Source organism: Neophocaena asiaeorientalis, unplaced genomic scaffold (genome assembly GCF_003031525.2).
Source record: "Neophocaena asiaeorientalis asiaeorientalis breed wild unplaced genomic scaffold, Neophocaena_asiaeorientalis_V1.1 scaffold479, whole genome shotgun sequence".
Lineage (NCBI taxonomy): Eukaryota > Metazoa > Chordata > Mammalia > Artiodactyla > Phocoenidae > Neophocaena > Neophocaena asiaeorientalis.
In genome coordinates this window covers 644817-657937 of record NW_020173774.1, presented here as the reverse complement: position 1 = coordinate 657937, position 13121 = coordinate 644817, and the positions used below count along the sequence as shown (strand labels likewise).

At 36.4% G+C, this 13121-nt stretch overlaps 1 protein-coding gene across 1 annotated transcript in view; it reads right to left on the bottom strand.

Moving 5' to 3' along the window:
* Positions 1 to 13121, bottom strand: part of LOC112403953 (NXPE family member 2-like) — a 50996-nt gene that overhangs the window by 18259 nt on the left and 19616 nt on the right. The window contains 1 exon segment of the mRNA XM_024751698.1: positions 11481 to 11606. Within this exon segment, the coding sequence (XP_024607466.1) occupies positions 11481 to 11606 (126 nt within the window).

The following is a 13121-nucleotide window of genomic DNA, read 5'->3' as shown; positions in this document are numbered from 1 at the left end:
TCTACAGCCTCTCCAGCATTTATTGTTTGTAGATGTTTTGATGATGGCCATTCTGACCAATGTGAGGTAATACCTCATTGTAGTTTTGACTTGCATTTCTCTGATAATTAATGATGTTGAGCATCTTTTCATATGGTTTTTGGCTATCTCTGAGGGACATTTTTGATTGTCACAACTAAAGCAGAGTGGGAGTTTGTTGGGGGGGTGGGGAGGCTGAAGAGTTGCTACTATCATCTAATGGGTAGAAGTCAAGGTGCATTATCTGACAATGCACAGGACAGCCCCCAACAACAAAAACTGATTGGACCAAAATATAAATAGTTCTACAGTTGAGAGACCTGCTCTACAGGAAATACCTGAGTGGGAATTACAAGGGTATATGGTAAGTAGGTGTATTTTTAACTTTACAAGAAACAGCCAGACTGTTTTCCAGAGTGGGTATATTTTTTGGCATTCTCACCAGCAATGAGAGTTCCAGGAGTTCCACATTCTTACCAGCAGTTGATATTGCAGGGTTTTCTTTAGTTGCATTTTTTGCCATTCTACTAGGTACATAGGGAGAGCTCATCAGAGTTTTTATTTGGATTTCCTTAATGGCAAACCATATTGATTATATATGTTTTAATTTGCTTATTTCCTAGCCATATATCCTCTTTGGTAAATGATCTATTCAAGTTTTGGGGCCCAATTGTTAATTGAATTGTTTGCTTTCTTACTGTTGAATTTTGAGAGTTTCTTATACAGTTGACCCTTGAACAATGTGGGGGCTGGGGTACCAACCCTCCACACAATCGAAAATTCAAGTATAACTTATAGTCAGCCCTTGGTATATGCAATTCCTCCACATCCTTGGTTCCACATCAATGGATTCAACCAACAGCAGATCGTGTAGTACTGTCATGTTTACTGTTGAAAATATCCTCATGTAAGTGGACCTGTGCTGTTCAAACCCATGTTATTTAAGGGTTCGCTGTATATTATGGATACAAGTGCTTTGTTGATTGTGTGATTTGCAAATATTTTCTCCCAGTCTGTAGCTTGTCTTTTCATTCTCTCAACAGTGTCTTTCACAAAGGAAAATGTTTTAATTTTGATGAAGTCCCATTTATCACTTTTTAATTTTATGGGTTGCATTTTTAGTTTTATACTTAAGAAATCTGACTAACCACATGTTGTTAAGATTTTCTGTTTTCCTTAAAACTTTTGTGGATTTAGACTTTATATTTAGATCTCTGATCCACTTGAGTTAATTTTTGTATAGGGTGTGAGGTTTAGGTTGATATTCATTTATTACCATATGGATGGCTGATTGTTCTAACCATATTGTAAAATTTTCATTTTTCCATTGAATTGCCTTTCTACATTCATCAAAAATCAAGTAGCCATATTTGTATGGCTACATTCCTGGAATTTCTATTCTGTTTTACTCGTCTTTGTATCCATCCCTTCATTAATTCTGTACTGTGTCAACTATTGTAGCTTTATAGTAAGTCTTGAAATTTTTTAGTGTGGCCTCCAACTTTATTCTTCTTTTTAAAATTTGTTTTGTCTATGCTAGTTCCCTTGCTTTTCCATATAAATTTTAGAATCATCTTGTCTAGATCAACAAGAATTCCTGTGAATATTTTGTTTCAAATTGTGTAAAATCTGTAGTTTGGAGACAGTTAACATATTAAATATTGAGTCTTCCAATCCATGAACATAATATGTCTCTCCATTTATATGTCTATAATTTTTTTTCATCAGCATTTTATAGTTTTCAGACTACAGATTCTGCCCCATTTTGTTAGAATTTTATCAAAGGATTTCACTTTTTAATTTCTTGTAAATGGCATTGCGTGGGGTATTTTTTACTGTTTATTTCTAATTTTTCATTGCTGAAAATACAATATATAGAAATACAATTGAATTTTAGTTGACCTTATATCCTATGACCTTGATAAACTTGCATAGTACTTGTAGAATTTTTTTGTAGGTTCTTTGGGATTTTCTATGTAGACAATCATGTCATCCACAAATAGGGACAGTTTTAGCTCTTCATTTCCAACCTACATGTGCTTTACTTCATTTTCCTTCTCTTACTTCAATGGCTAGCCCTTCCAGTACGATGTTAAACAGAAGTGGTGAAAAGGAGCATCCTTGCCTTCTTTACGATCTCAAGGATAAAATATTCAATCTTTCACCATTAAGAATGATGTTAGCTATATATTTTCTATGGATGTCCTTTAATGAATTAAGGAAGCTCTTTTTCATTCCAAGCTTCCTAAAGGTTTTGTCACAAATGACTGTGAATTTTGTCAAATATTTTTTTCTGTATAAATTGATATGATCAGGTATTTCTTTTTCTGTAGCCTGTTGACATGGTTGATTATACTGATTGACTTTTTAAAACATTGAGCCAGCAATTGTATTCCTGGCATAAAACCAAGTTGGTCATGCTATATTATTCTTCTTATATATTGCTATATTTGATTTGCTGGTATTTTGTTGAGAATTTTTGCACCTATGTTCATAAGGAATATTGGTCTGTTATTTTATTTCCTTGTACTGTCTTTGGTTTTGGCATCAGGATAATGCTGGCCTAATAAAATAATTTGGGAGCTTTCCTTTCTCTTCTATCCTTTGGAAAAAGAGATTGTGTAAAATTGGTGTTATTTATTTTTTAAGTATTTGATAGAATTTTCCCATGTAACTATCTGAGCCTAGATACTTCTTTTTCAGAAAAGTTTTAATTATGAATTCTATTTATTTCATTGATTTAGGACTATTCAGAACATCTATTTATTCTTGGGTGACTTTTGGTAGTTTGTGGTCTTTAAAGTATTCATCCATTTTATCTAAGTTTTCAAATTTATATTCATAAAGTTCTTTGTGTTTTTCTCATATCATCATTTAATGTCTGAGACTTCCATTTGTCAATTCTGATATTGGTTATTTATGCCTTCTCTTTTTTTTTTCTTTATAAGTTTGGCTAAAGTTTTATCATTTCTAATAATCATTTTAAAGAACCAACTTTTGTTCTATTGATTTTCTCTATTGTATTCTGTTTTCAATTTTAATGATTTCTACTGTAATATCAATATTTATTATTTCCTTCTTTCTGCTTGCTTTTTATAGTTCTTTAAGGTGGAAAATTAGATTATTGATTTGGTACCTTTCTTCTTTTTTAGAACAACCACTTAATGCTATAAATTTCACTCTAAGTACTACTTTAGCTGTATACAACAAATATTAATGTTATATTGCCATTTTTGTTTAGTTCAAAATGTTCTCTAGGGTCCCTTGAAACTTATTATTTGATTCGTTGATTATATAGAAGTGTGTCATTTAATTTCCAAATGTTGAGAGATTTACCAATTATTGTTCTGTTGCTGATTTCCAATATAATTTCATTATGTCAAAAAACACACTTTGGGGCTTCCCTGGTGGTGCAGTGGTTGAGAGTCCGCCTGCCGATGCAGGGGACATGGGTTCGTGCCCTGGTCCAGGAAGATCCCACATGCCACAGAGTGGCTGGGCCCACAAGCCATGGCTGCTGAGTCTGCACGTCTGGAGCTTGTGCTCCACAACGGGAGAGGCCACAACAGTGAGAGGCCCGCATACCACAAAAAACAACAACAACAACAAAAACACCACACTTTGTGTAATTTCAATTATTTTAAAATCTGTTAAGGTTTGTTTTATGACTCTAGATATGTTCTGTCTTGATGAATGTTTCATGTGCACTGAAAAAATCATGTATTCTGCTGTTGTTGGGTGAAATGTTATACAAATGTCAAGCAGATCCAGTTATTGTATTCCTTAGTTCTTCTATATTTTTGCTGACTCTATTAGATTCCTAGGGCAGCCAAAACAAATTGTCACAAACTTGGTGGCTTAAAACAACATAAATTTATTATCTCACAGTTATGGAGGCCAGAATTCTAAAATCAAGATGTCAACAGAGATGATTCCTTCTGGAGGCTCTGAGGGAGAGTATATTCCATGCCTCTTTCCTGGCTTCTGGTGGATGTTAGCAATCCTTGCTATTCTTGACCTATAGATGCATCACTGCAATCTCTGCCATCATCTTCACATCACCTTCCCCTTGTGTGTCTTCTCCCTTCTCCTCTTTTAAAAAGATACTTGTCACTAGCTTTAGGGTCCACCCTAATCCAGGATGATCTCATCCCAAGATCTTTAACTTAATTACATCTGCAAAGAGTATTTTTCTAAATAGGTTAGATTCAGAGGTTTCAGGCAGACATATCTTTTGGAAGGGAGGACCACCTTTCAACCCACTACACTGACTTTCTGTCTACTTGTTCTATCAATTACTGAGAGCAATGTAGGAGTCAACAATTTAACTTTGGATTTGTCCTTTTTTTCTTTCATTTTTATGTGCTTTTCTTGAAATATTTTGAAGCTGTCAGATGTATACAAATGTATGGTGGTTATAAATTTAGGATGAATTTATTCTTTTATCATTATGTAATGATCCTATTTACTTCTGGTAGTTTTTCTTTTTCTGAAATCTACTTTGTTATTAGTAAATCCATACAAGCATTATTTTGGTTGATATTTGCATGGCATATCTATTTCCATCATTTTACTTTTAGCCTACTTGTATTTCAAATGGGTGTATTATAAATAATTTATGGTTGGGTCACTGTTTTTTTAATCAATTCTGAGTCATTGTCTTTAAATTGGTATGTTTGGACTACTTATATTTAATGTATTTATTGATATGTTTTGACTTAGGGCTGCCATTTTATTTGTTTTCTCTCTTTTTAATTCTTCTATAACAATCTTGAAATACACCCAGAGTACTCTCTTCTCCTTAACAAGCTTTGCCCTCAAGGGAAACTATTTCACCAGAACTTAAATTACTTGGGTTTACCAAAGCCTAATCAACCTGAGGGAAGGAAAATACCCAAATCCAGCTACCCAATAGATCATGTCCAGCTTTCAATAAAATATTACAAGGCATGCAAAAAACAAACAAAAAAAACACACAGTCTGAAGCAACAATATGGACATCAGAGCCAGACTCAGCTATAGTAGAGACTTTGGAATTATCAGACCAGGAATTAAAAATAACTATAATTAATGTGCTAAGGGTTCTAATGGGAAAGTGCACAACATACAGGAACAAATAGGTAATGTAAGCAGAGATATGGAAACTCTAAGAAAGAATCAAAAAGAAATGCTAGAAATCAAAAACACTGTAAGAGAAACAAAGAATGACTTTGATGAACTTATTAGTAGACTGAACACAGCCAAGAAAAGAACCAGTGAGCTTGAAGGTATGTCAGTAGAAACTTCCCAAACTGAAAAGCAAAGGCAAAAAGGAACAGAACACCTAAGAACTATGGGACAAATACAAAAAGTATAACATACACATACTAGAAACATCAGAAGCAAAAGAAAGAGAAAAGAACAGAAGAAATATTTGAAATAATAATGGCTGAGAATTATCCAAAATTAATAACAAACACCAAACCATAGACCCAGGAAACTCAGAAAACACCACAGATGATAAATAATTTCAAAAATCTACACCTAAGCATATCATCTCAAACTACAGAAAATCAAAGACAAAGAGAAAAATCATGATAGAAGCCAGAGGGAGAAAAAAATCCTGCCTATTGAGGAAAAAGAATAAGGTATCTGTGTTTCTATTGCACAAAACTTATGCATCTGTTAGGTTACATGGCAAAAGGAAATTAAAATCAAAGGGAAATTAAGGTTGTTAATCAGCTGACCTTAAAATAGGGAACACTGAATTATCCTGAGTTATCCAGGTGGGTCAAAAGTAACCACAAGAGTCCTCAAAAGTAAAAACGAGAGGCAGAAGAGGGAGAACCAAAGAGATGGTGGTGTGAGAAGAACTTGGCCCAAAGTTGCTGGCTTTGAAGATGGAGGAGTCAGAGAAAACAGACGAGCTCTAGAAGCTAGAAAAGGCAAGGAGATGAACTCTCCCATAGAGTGTCCAGAAGGGTGTGCACACTGCCAGCACCTTGATTTTAACCCAGTGAGGTTCATTCTGGAATTTTGACCTCAAGAAACATTAGATAATACATTTGTATCATCAAAGTGTGGTGTTTACATTTGTAAGCCACCAAGTTTGTGATAATTTGTCACAGCAGCAGTAGAAAACTAATACAATTATAACTACTGTTTTAAAGTTTTTGATAATTTCAACATCTACATTATCTCATGGTTGGTGACTTTGCTTATTCTCCTGCAAGTTGTAATTTTCCTGGTTCCTCATATGTTGAATAGTTTTGGCTTATATTTGGATATTTTAAGTACTGTGCTATGAGATCCTGGATCTTGTTTAAACCCTAAAGATAATGTTGACTTTTTAAAATCAGGCAATCGATCTAGTTAGGTTAAAGCCATAAGTTCCAACCCACCTTTTGTGGGCTCTAGTTTCAAGGTCTGTTCAGTTCTCAAAACCTTTGGCTGTGCTGTTTGAATCTGTCCCATGCATGTAACATCCAGTGGTCATTCTGGGACCTGGGCAATGGTCCAGTCTGTAACTGAATTCCTTAAGCCTTCAGTGTGCTATTTAGGGTAAGAGTGACACATGCTAAACGCAGAGTTGAGCCCAGAAGTTCATCCACCACTTTATGGGATAACTCTTTTGAGCTTTGTCTTTGCAATCTCCCCAAACCTTCCCATTCTATGGGATCCCTACTTTTGGTCCTTCAGCCAGACAAATGGGGCAAGAAGAAGGTTTCTCAGCCTGAGTGGGAAACCTAACGTGTTTCCCTAGAATTCTTGTGGCACCTGAGATCAGGCAGGAACATTTGGACAAGGTCTGATAAAGGCAAGCTGACCACCACCTGAGGTTCTAAACTCTTAAGGGAAATATGGTTTGTGTAAGATTCAGTGTGTAATGAGATTTTTAACTTGAGCTGTAGTATAGCAATGAGGGACAACCTAAACTTTTTATTTTTAGACAATTGTAAATTCACATGCAGTTGTCAGAAATAATAGGGAGACTCCATATACCCTTTATCCAGTTTCCACAATGATAACGTCTTGTAAAACTGTAGTAAAATATCACAGCCAGCATATTGACACTGAATATAGTCAAGATACAGAACATTTCCATCACCACCAACCTCCTTCATGTATCCCTTTTTAGTCACACTTACTTCCTTTCCAGGCCCACCCCTCCTTAATCCCTTAACCCCTGAAAACCATTTATCTGTTTGCCATTCCTCCATTATTTCAAGAATATTATGCAGTGGAACCACACAGTATATGAACCATAAATATGAGTGAAGAAGAACAAATAATTTTGTGCCTGACCCTTAAAATGAGTCATATAAAGGGGAAAGTCTCTTCAAAATAGTAGTAGCAGGATTCAATAATAATTCAATAATAGTAGATCAGGATTCAATGCTCAATTTCTCTTAGCCCAGTTGCCTCATTCTTTTAACAACCTGTTTCAAATATATGTTTTTCAAATATAAATATTAGAGGTATATATATTTCAAATATATATTAGAGATAAATATATAGTAAATACATATAAATATAAAATTCAAATACGTATATATTTCATATATATAGACACTGATACATACAGTATTTTTCAGAAAACTCTAAGATCTTTTGTTTTCCATGATACATCTGACCAAATATCACTAATTACTACATAATCTTATCCATCATTTTCTAGTCATTGGTACCTTCTACTCATTGCCTTAAAATTTTGAGAAACTGACTTATAGTCTTCATCATTAAAAATCCTGATATCCTCCAAGTAGTCCTCAATGTCCAGGAGGCAACTCCTCTAACACCTAAATAACCTCAGCTTTAGAAATCTAAAAAAGTAGTCATATGGCAATTCAAATTTCTGTCACCCTGCCCTACTTAATTGTACCATAGCATTTTTTTCTGCTTCCAATTTTTTTCTGTTAACTTCTTTCCATAAGAATTTAAATGCATTCACGTATCTCTCATATTAGAAAAAGAACTGCTCTACTAAATTTTGCTTATTCCCTATCCCTACCCAGTTAAACTTCTCAGGAGTTCTCGTCAATCACTTTCTTTCCTACCACTCACTTCTCAGACCAGTGCTTTTTTTGTTCTTCAGGGCAATAGCACTAACAACTTTTTTTTCTTTTTTAAAATTTTTATTGGGGTATAGTTGATTTACAATGTTGTGTTAGTTTCAGGTGTACAGCAAAGTGAATCTGTTATACATATACATATATCCACTCTTTCTTATATGCTTTTCCCATATAGGCCATTACAGAGTATTGAGTAGAGTTCCCTGTGCTATACAGTAGGTCCTTTTCTTTTCATTCTGTAGCTCACTCAAGGAATTGTCACAGACACCAATGAGTTAAGCTGTCATTTATATTCTGATGATTCCTAAATCCATTTTCCTAAACCACGTCTTTCTTAGCTTCAAATTTCTATATTCAAGTCTACTGAAGAAACATTTCCATTTAGATGACATAAAAGTACCTCAAACATAAACTGTTCATATCTAAACTTACTTTTTTTTCCCAAAACTACTTCCCCTACTCTGTTCTATACTTCAGTGAATGGCATCACCAGCCATGTACTTGTACATATCTAGAATAATTCCTGCTTAATTCTACCTCTCACCCCCTCACCACAGTCAATCTATTTCTGTCAATTCTATCTCAAATTCATTGACTTTTCTCCAACCTCATTGTTAGTACCTTATTTCAGGTCACCATTACCTCTCACCTGAATCACTGAACAGTCCTTATTTTGTAATTTAACAGTTATTTATTAGGCACCTACTATGTGCCAGCCATTGTTCTAGGCACTTGGGATATACCAACAAATAAATTTAGATAAAAATCCTTCCCTTATGGAGATCACCTTATAGCAGGCCAAGATAGACAATAATCAATGAACATAAATAAGTAAATTATATAGTATTTTAGAAAGTTAAGAGTCAAGCAGAATGAGGGAAACACTAAGAGGTAGGGTGGGGGCTGTTTCTAGTGCTAAATAAAGAGGATGACATTTGAGCAAAAACCTGAAGGAAGAGTGTTAGCCATGTGAAAACCTGGAGGAAGAACGGGCAGAGGAAACAGCCAGTGCAAGAATGCCGTGGGCCAGGCTTTCTGTACCCTTTAATCAAAATGCCTGACCGAGACACTGTGCCAGGAAGTCTGGGCCCTGCCATGTTCCCACTGAAGTGGGGAGCATGGCATTTTTATTTTAGAAATATAATCTTAGACTCCTGAACATAAAGATGATGTCCTATATCTCTGTATCCCTAATACCTAGTTCAGCCCTGACACACAATCTATACTCAACGAACATTTGCTGAATGAATGATTAGAGCAGGCCTACACTGGGAGCCAGGGAAACTAATTAGAGGACTATTTCCACACCATAGATGAGAAATGACAAAGGACTGGGCTAAAGCAAGACTCTGGGGATGGAGATAAACGGATAGATTTGAGAGAGATTTAGGAGGTAGAATTTGTGAGATTAGCGGCTGATTGCTTGTGGAGAGAGTTTTGGCTTGGTTGACTAATGGGCTGTGGCAACAGAGGAGAGAGAGAGAAAGAGCAGAGAATTTGTTTCTGTGTGATCCTGTTTTGCCAAGGAGGGTGTTGAAGAGGAGCATTAACTCAGTGTGCTTTTCTTTGTGTTGGTAACACTAGTGGAACTGAGGTGGAGATAACCGATGAATGTATTGAATAGTGGGGCACAGAAGAGATCTCAGCTCTGGAAGTACATAGGCAGTGATTCTCAAACTTCAGTGGACGTGTGAATCAGCGGGGCGACTTGTTAAAACTTGATCATTTTATTTTCTTATTGAAGTATAGTTGATTTACAATGTTGTGTTTCTGGTGTATAGCAAAGTGATTCAGTTATATATAGATATTCTTTTTCAGATTCTCTTCCATTATAGATTATTACAAGATATTGATATAGTTCCCTGTGCTGTACAGTAGGTCCCGCTGTTTATCTATTTTTTCTTTTTTGGCTGTGCCACACGGCATGCTGGATCTTTAGTCCCCCGACCAGGGATCCAACCTGTGCCCCCTGCAGTGGAAGCGCAGAGTCTTAACCACTGGACACTCTATTGTATATATAGTAGTGTGTATCTGTTGATCCCAAACTCCTAATTTACCCCACACCCGACCTCACTTTCCTCTTTGGTAACCATAGATTGTTTTCTATGCCTGTGAGCCTATTTCTGTTTTGTAAATAACTTCATTTGTATCATTTTTTTAGATTCCACAAATAAATGATATCATATAATATTTCTCTTTCTCTGTCTGACTTGCTAAAGTGAACTTAGTATGATAAACACTAGGTCTGTCCAGGTTGCTGCAAATGGCATTATTTCATTCTTTTTTATGGCTGAGTAATATTCCATTATATAAATGTACCACATCTTCTTTTTCCATTCATCTGTGGATGGACACTTAGGTTGCTTCCATGTCTTGGCTATTGTAAATAGTGTTGCTATGAACATCGGGGTGCATGTATCTTTTCTGATTAGAGTTTTCAAAACTTCATTATTTTAGTCTCAAGTCCAAAGATTTCTTTTTAGTAGCTCTGGAGTAGGGCACAGGAATCTGCATTTTACACACACATGCACAAACACAGGTGTTCCAGTGCAGAGAGTGTCCAGACCTCACTTTAAGAAACACTAATATTGTTGGTGGGTGGGACCTGAGCCTATGAATTAAAGGGTACAAGCATGAATGAGAAGAGGATTGATGGAAGAAATCTAGAAAACACATATTTACAGAGAGGGCTCACAGAGAGAAAGCTTCTGAGCTGTGGTTTGAGAGCTCTACTATTTATCAGTTCACATCATTGTCTGAACATCCTAGATTTGTGGTCTGTCTTGTTTGGAGCTGAGGGTTTGTATTAGACAAAGGTGAAATAGATACTTTGAAAAGAAGTTGGGTTCAAATTTAGAGGAAGGTTGAATGGCTAACTAAGGAGTTGATCTCCTCAGCACTACCATCTGTGAAAGCCATTGGTGAAAGTTTTTGATCAGGCCAAGAAGATGATGAAAGCAGAATTTTTGAAAGATTGGATTTGTACTAAATGGTTGAGAAGAGGAGAAAGTAAAGCAAAATCAGTTTTTTAAAAAGACTGCAGAAAGGGAAAATCAAAAAATGTGAACTGAACTATGTAAAGGATTTTTAAAAACCCTGTGAAAAAAGCAGGGGCTGACACAGAGATTTAATTGGATTGGAGGCTCAGAGGCCAAGGTCGGAGAGAATGTTTAGAAGGGATGGTTAGCAGGGCCAGACACTACAGAGACAGCAGTAAATCCACCTGCCACTAAAAAAAAAAATAATAATAATAGAATACGTGGTGTCAAAGGAATAACTGCTGAACAGAGGGCCCTCTCATCCACATCTGTTGCTAAGATAACATGCTTTTAACTTTTAATTCTTGCATTGATCACACTGAGCATTCAAAGTCACCCTTTCTGAAATTCTGAAAAAGGAAACAATTCCTACCTTTTCAAGGTCTTTGGAAGAGAAGTAAATGACCCAGAAAACCAAGATAAACATCAACATCAGCAGTAATTTATGAGCTACAGCATTTGGAAACAAAGCAAGAATCTTGTAAGAGAGGACAGGAGAAATAATCACATGTTAAAAAATCAAATAAATATAACATTGCTGTGTATACCTAGGTTCCTCCTCAGTACTTTTCCAGAATAGGGTTATGTTCTGTACAACTGCTCTCTTCTGGGTTTCCAGGAAATTCCATCATATGTTCTATTAGAAATCAGAAACAACTGTCCTCCCCAAAGCAGAGAGCTGAACTGGGTGAGGCAGGAAAGAACTCCTGGTTCCTGACTCTCAGATGAACTCTTTCGTTTGGAGTCACATCAGGGCTCTGAGCCTTTTCTCTCATGGAGGGCTCAGCAGGTGTAGTAAGGTTTTAGTGACTATTTACCCTAAGAAGCACTTTTTTTCTGTTGCCTTCTGATGAATTCTGGTCTCTAAATCTCTCTCAGATACACACACACACGCACACACGCACACACGCATGCACGCACATATGCATTATCTGGTATCCACTCTCCCTGGTCTTACATGCTTCTGGGGGCTTCCTTCTAAATCTCCCCTTTGTTTTCTTAGGCAGCTTGTTTCCACCTCAGGTTTTTAATCACCTCATGCTAAAGTAGTTGAGAAACATTGCCATAAAGGGCAAGAGTGTATTCTTTAGAGAAGGTCATTGTTGAGTGGCCAGAATTTTAGTTTTTGTTTTGCAAACCCAGAATACCAAAAGTATGTGCCAAAGAGTTAAATTACAGCAGTGTTTCCCAAACTTCTTTTTCCTGGGACCCACAGTAAGAACATCATATCAAATCTCGTTTCAGGGCACACACACACACACACACACACACACACACACACACACATCCCAAAGTTTCATAAAACAACCCTTATCCTTACTGCGTGCAATGTACCGTGATATTTTCTAGTTATTCTATTTTACTCTATACTACTCTATTCCATTTTTAAAGTATTTTTCAGGCCCAAATAAGATAAGTTTACTATCCCCTAAAGGGTTGCAATGCGCCATTTGAAAAGCACTGACTGGTCTATGGTTCTCCCTCCTGTCTGTCAGTACGGTACCTATGGATGAATATCTCCTCTATCATATTCTCATATTTTCTCACAGGAATTACAGCCGGCCAGAGTTTCTTTGGATAAAGCAGTCTTTGCATTTACTTCGGGACTGGAGTCTCCCTATAAGCTTCACTGATCAAAAGCTGAAATGCCATTTGTGGCCAGAGTGTGCCAGGTAGAATCACAGCCCTCCCCAGCGATGAACTGACCCTGCTCACTCCACAGAGCCAGGGAAAGAAGCCAGGAGGGAGTTCGTTTTAGAGAACGGACATATCTAATCCCAGCGCAGGGTCACCTTTGGTTGAGGTCTTACGTAGTTGTTTATTTACTTATTTACGTAGTGAATTTCCTTTGCTTATGCCCTCGTTTCGCTGTCATGTGAAATTAGTCACTTCCACAGTAGCAGAAATATCGGAAAAACTGGAAAGAAGGAAAACAGAAGTCCTCGTCCACGGTTCTTGAATGACTGAGATTTGATTTGGTTGGTTCTTCTCAACATTTGGAGTGTGGTCTTTT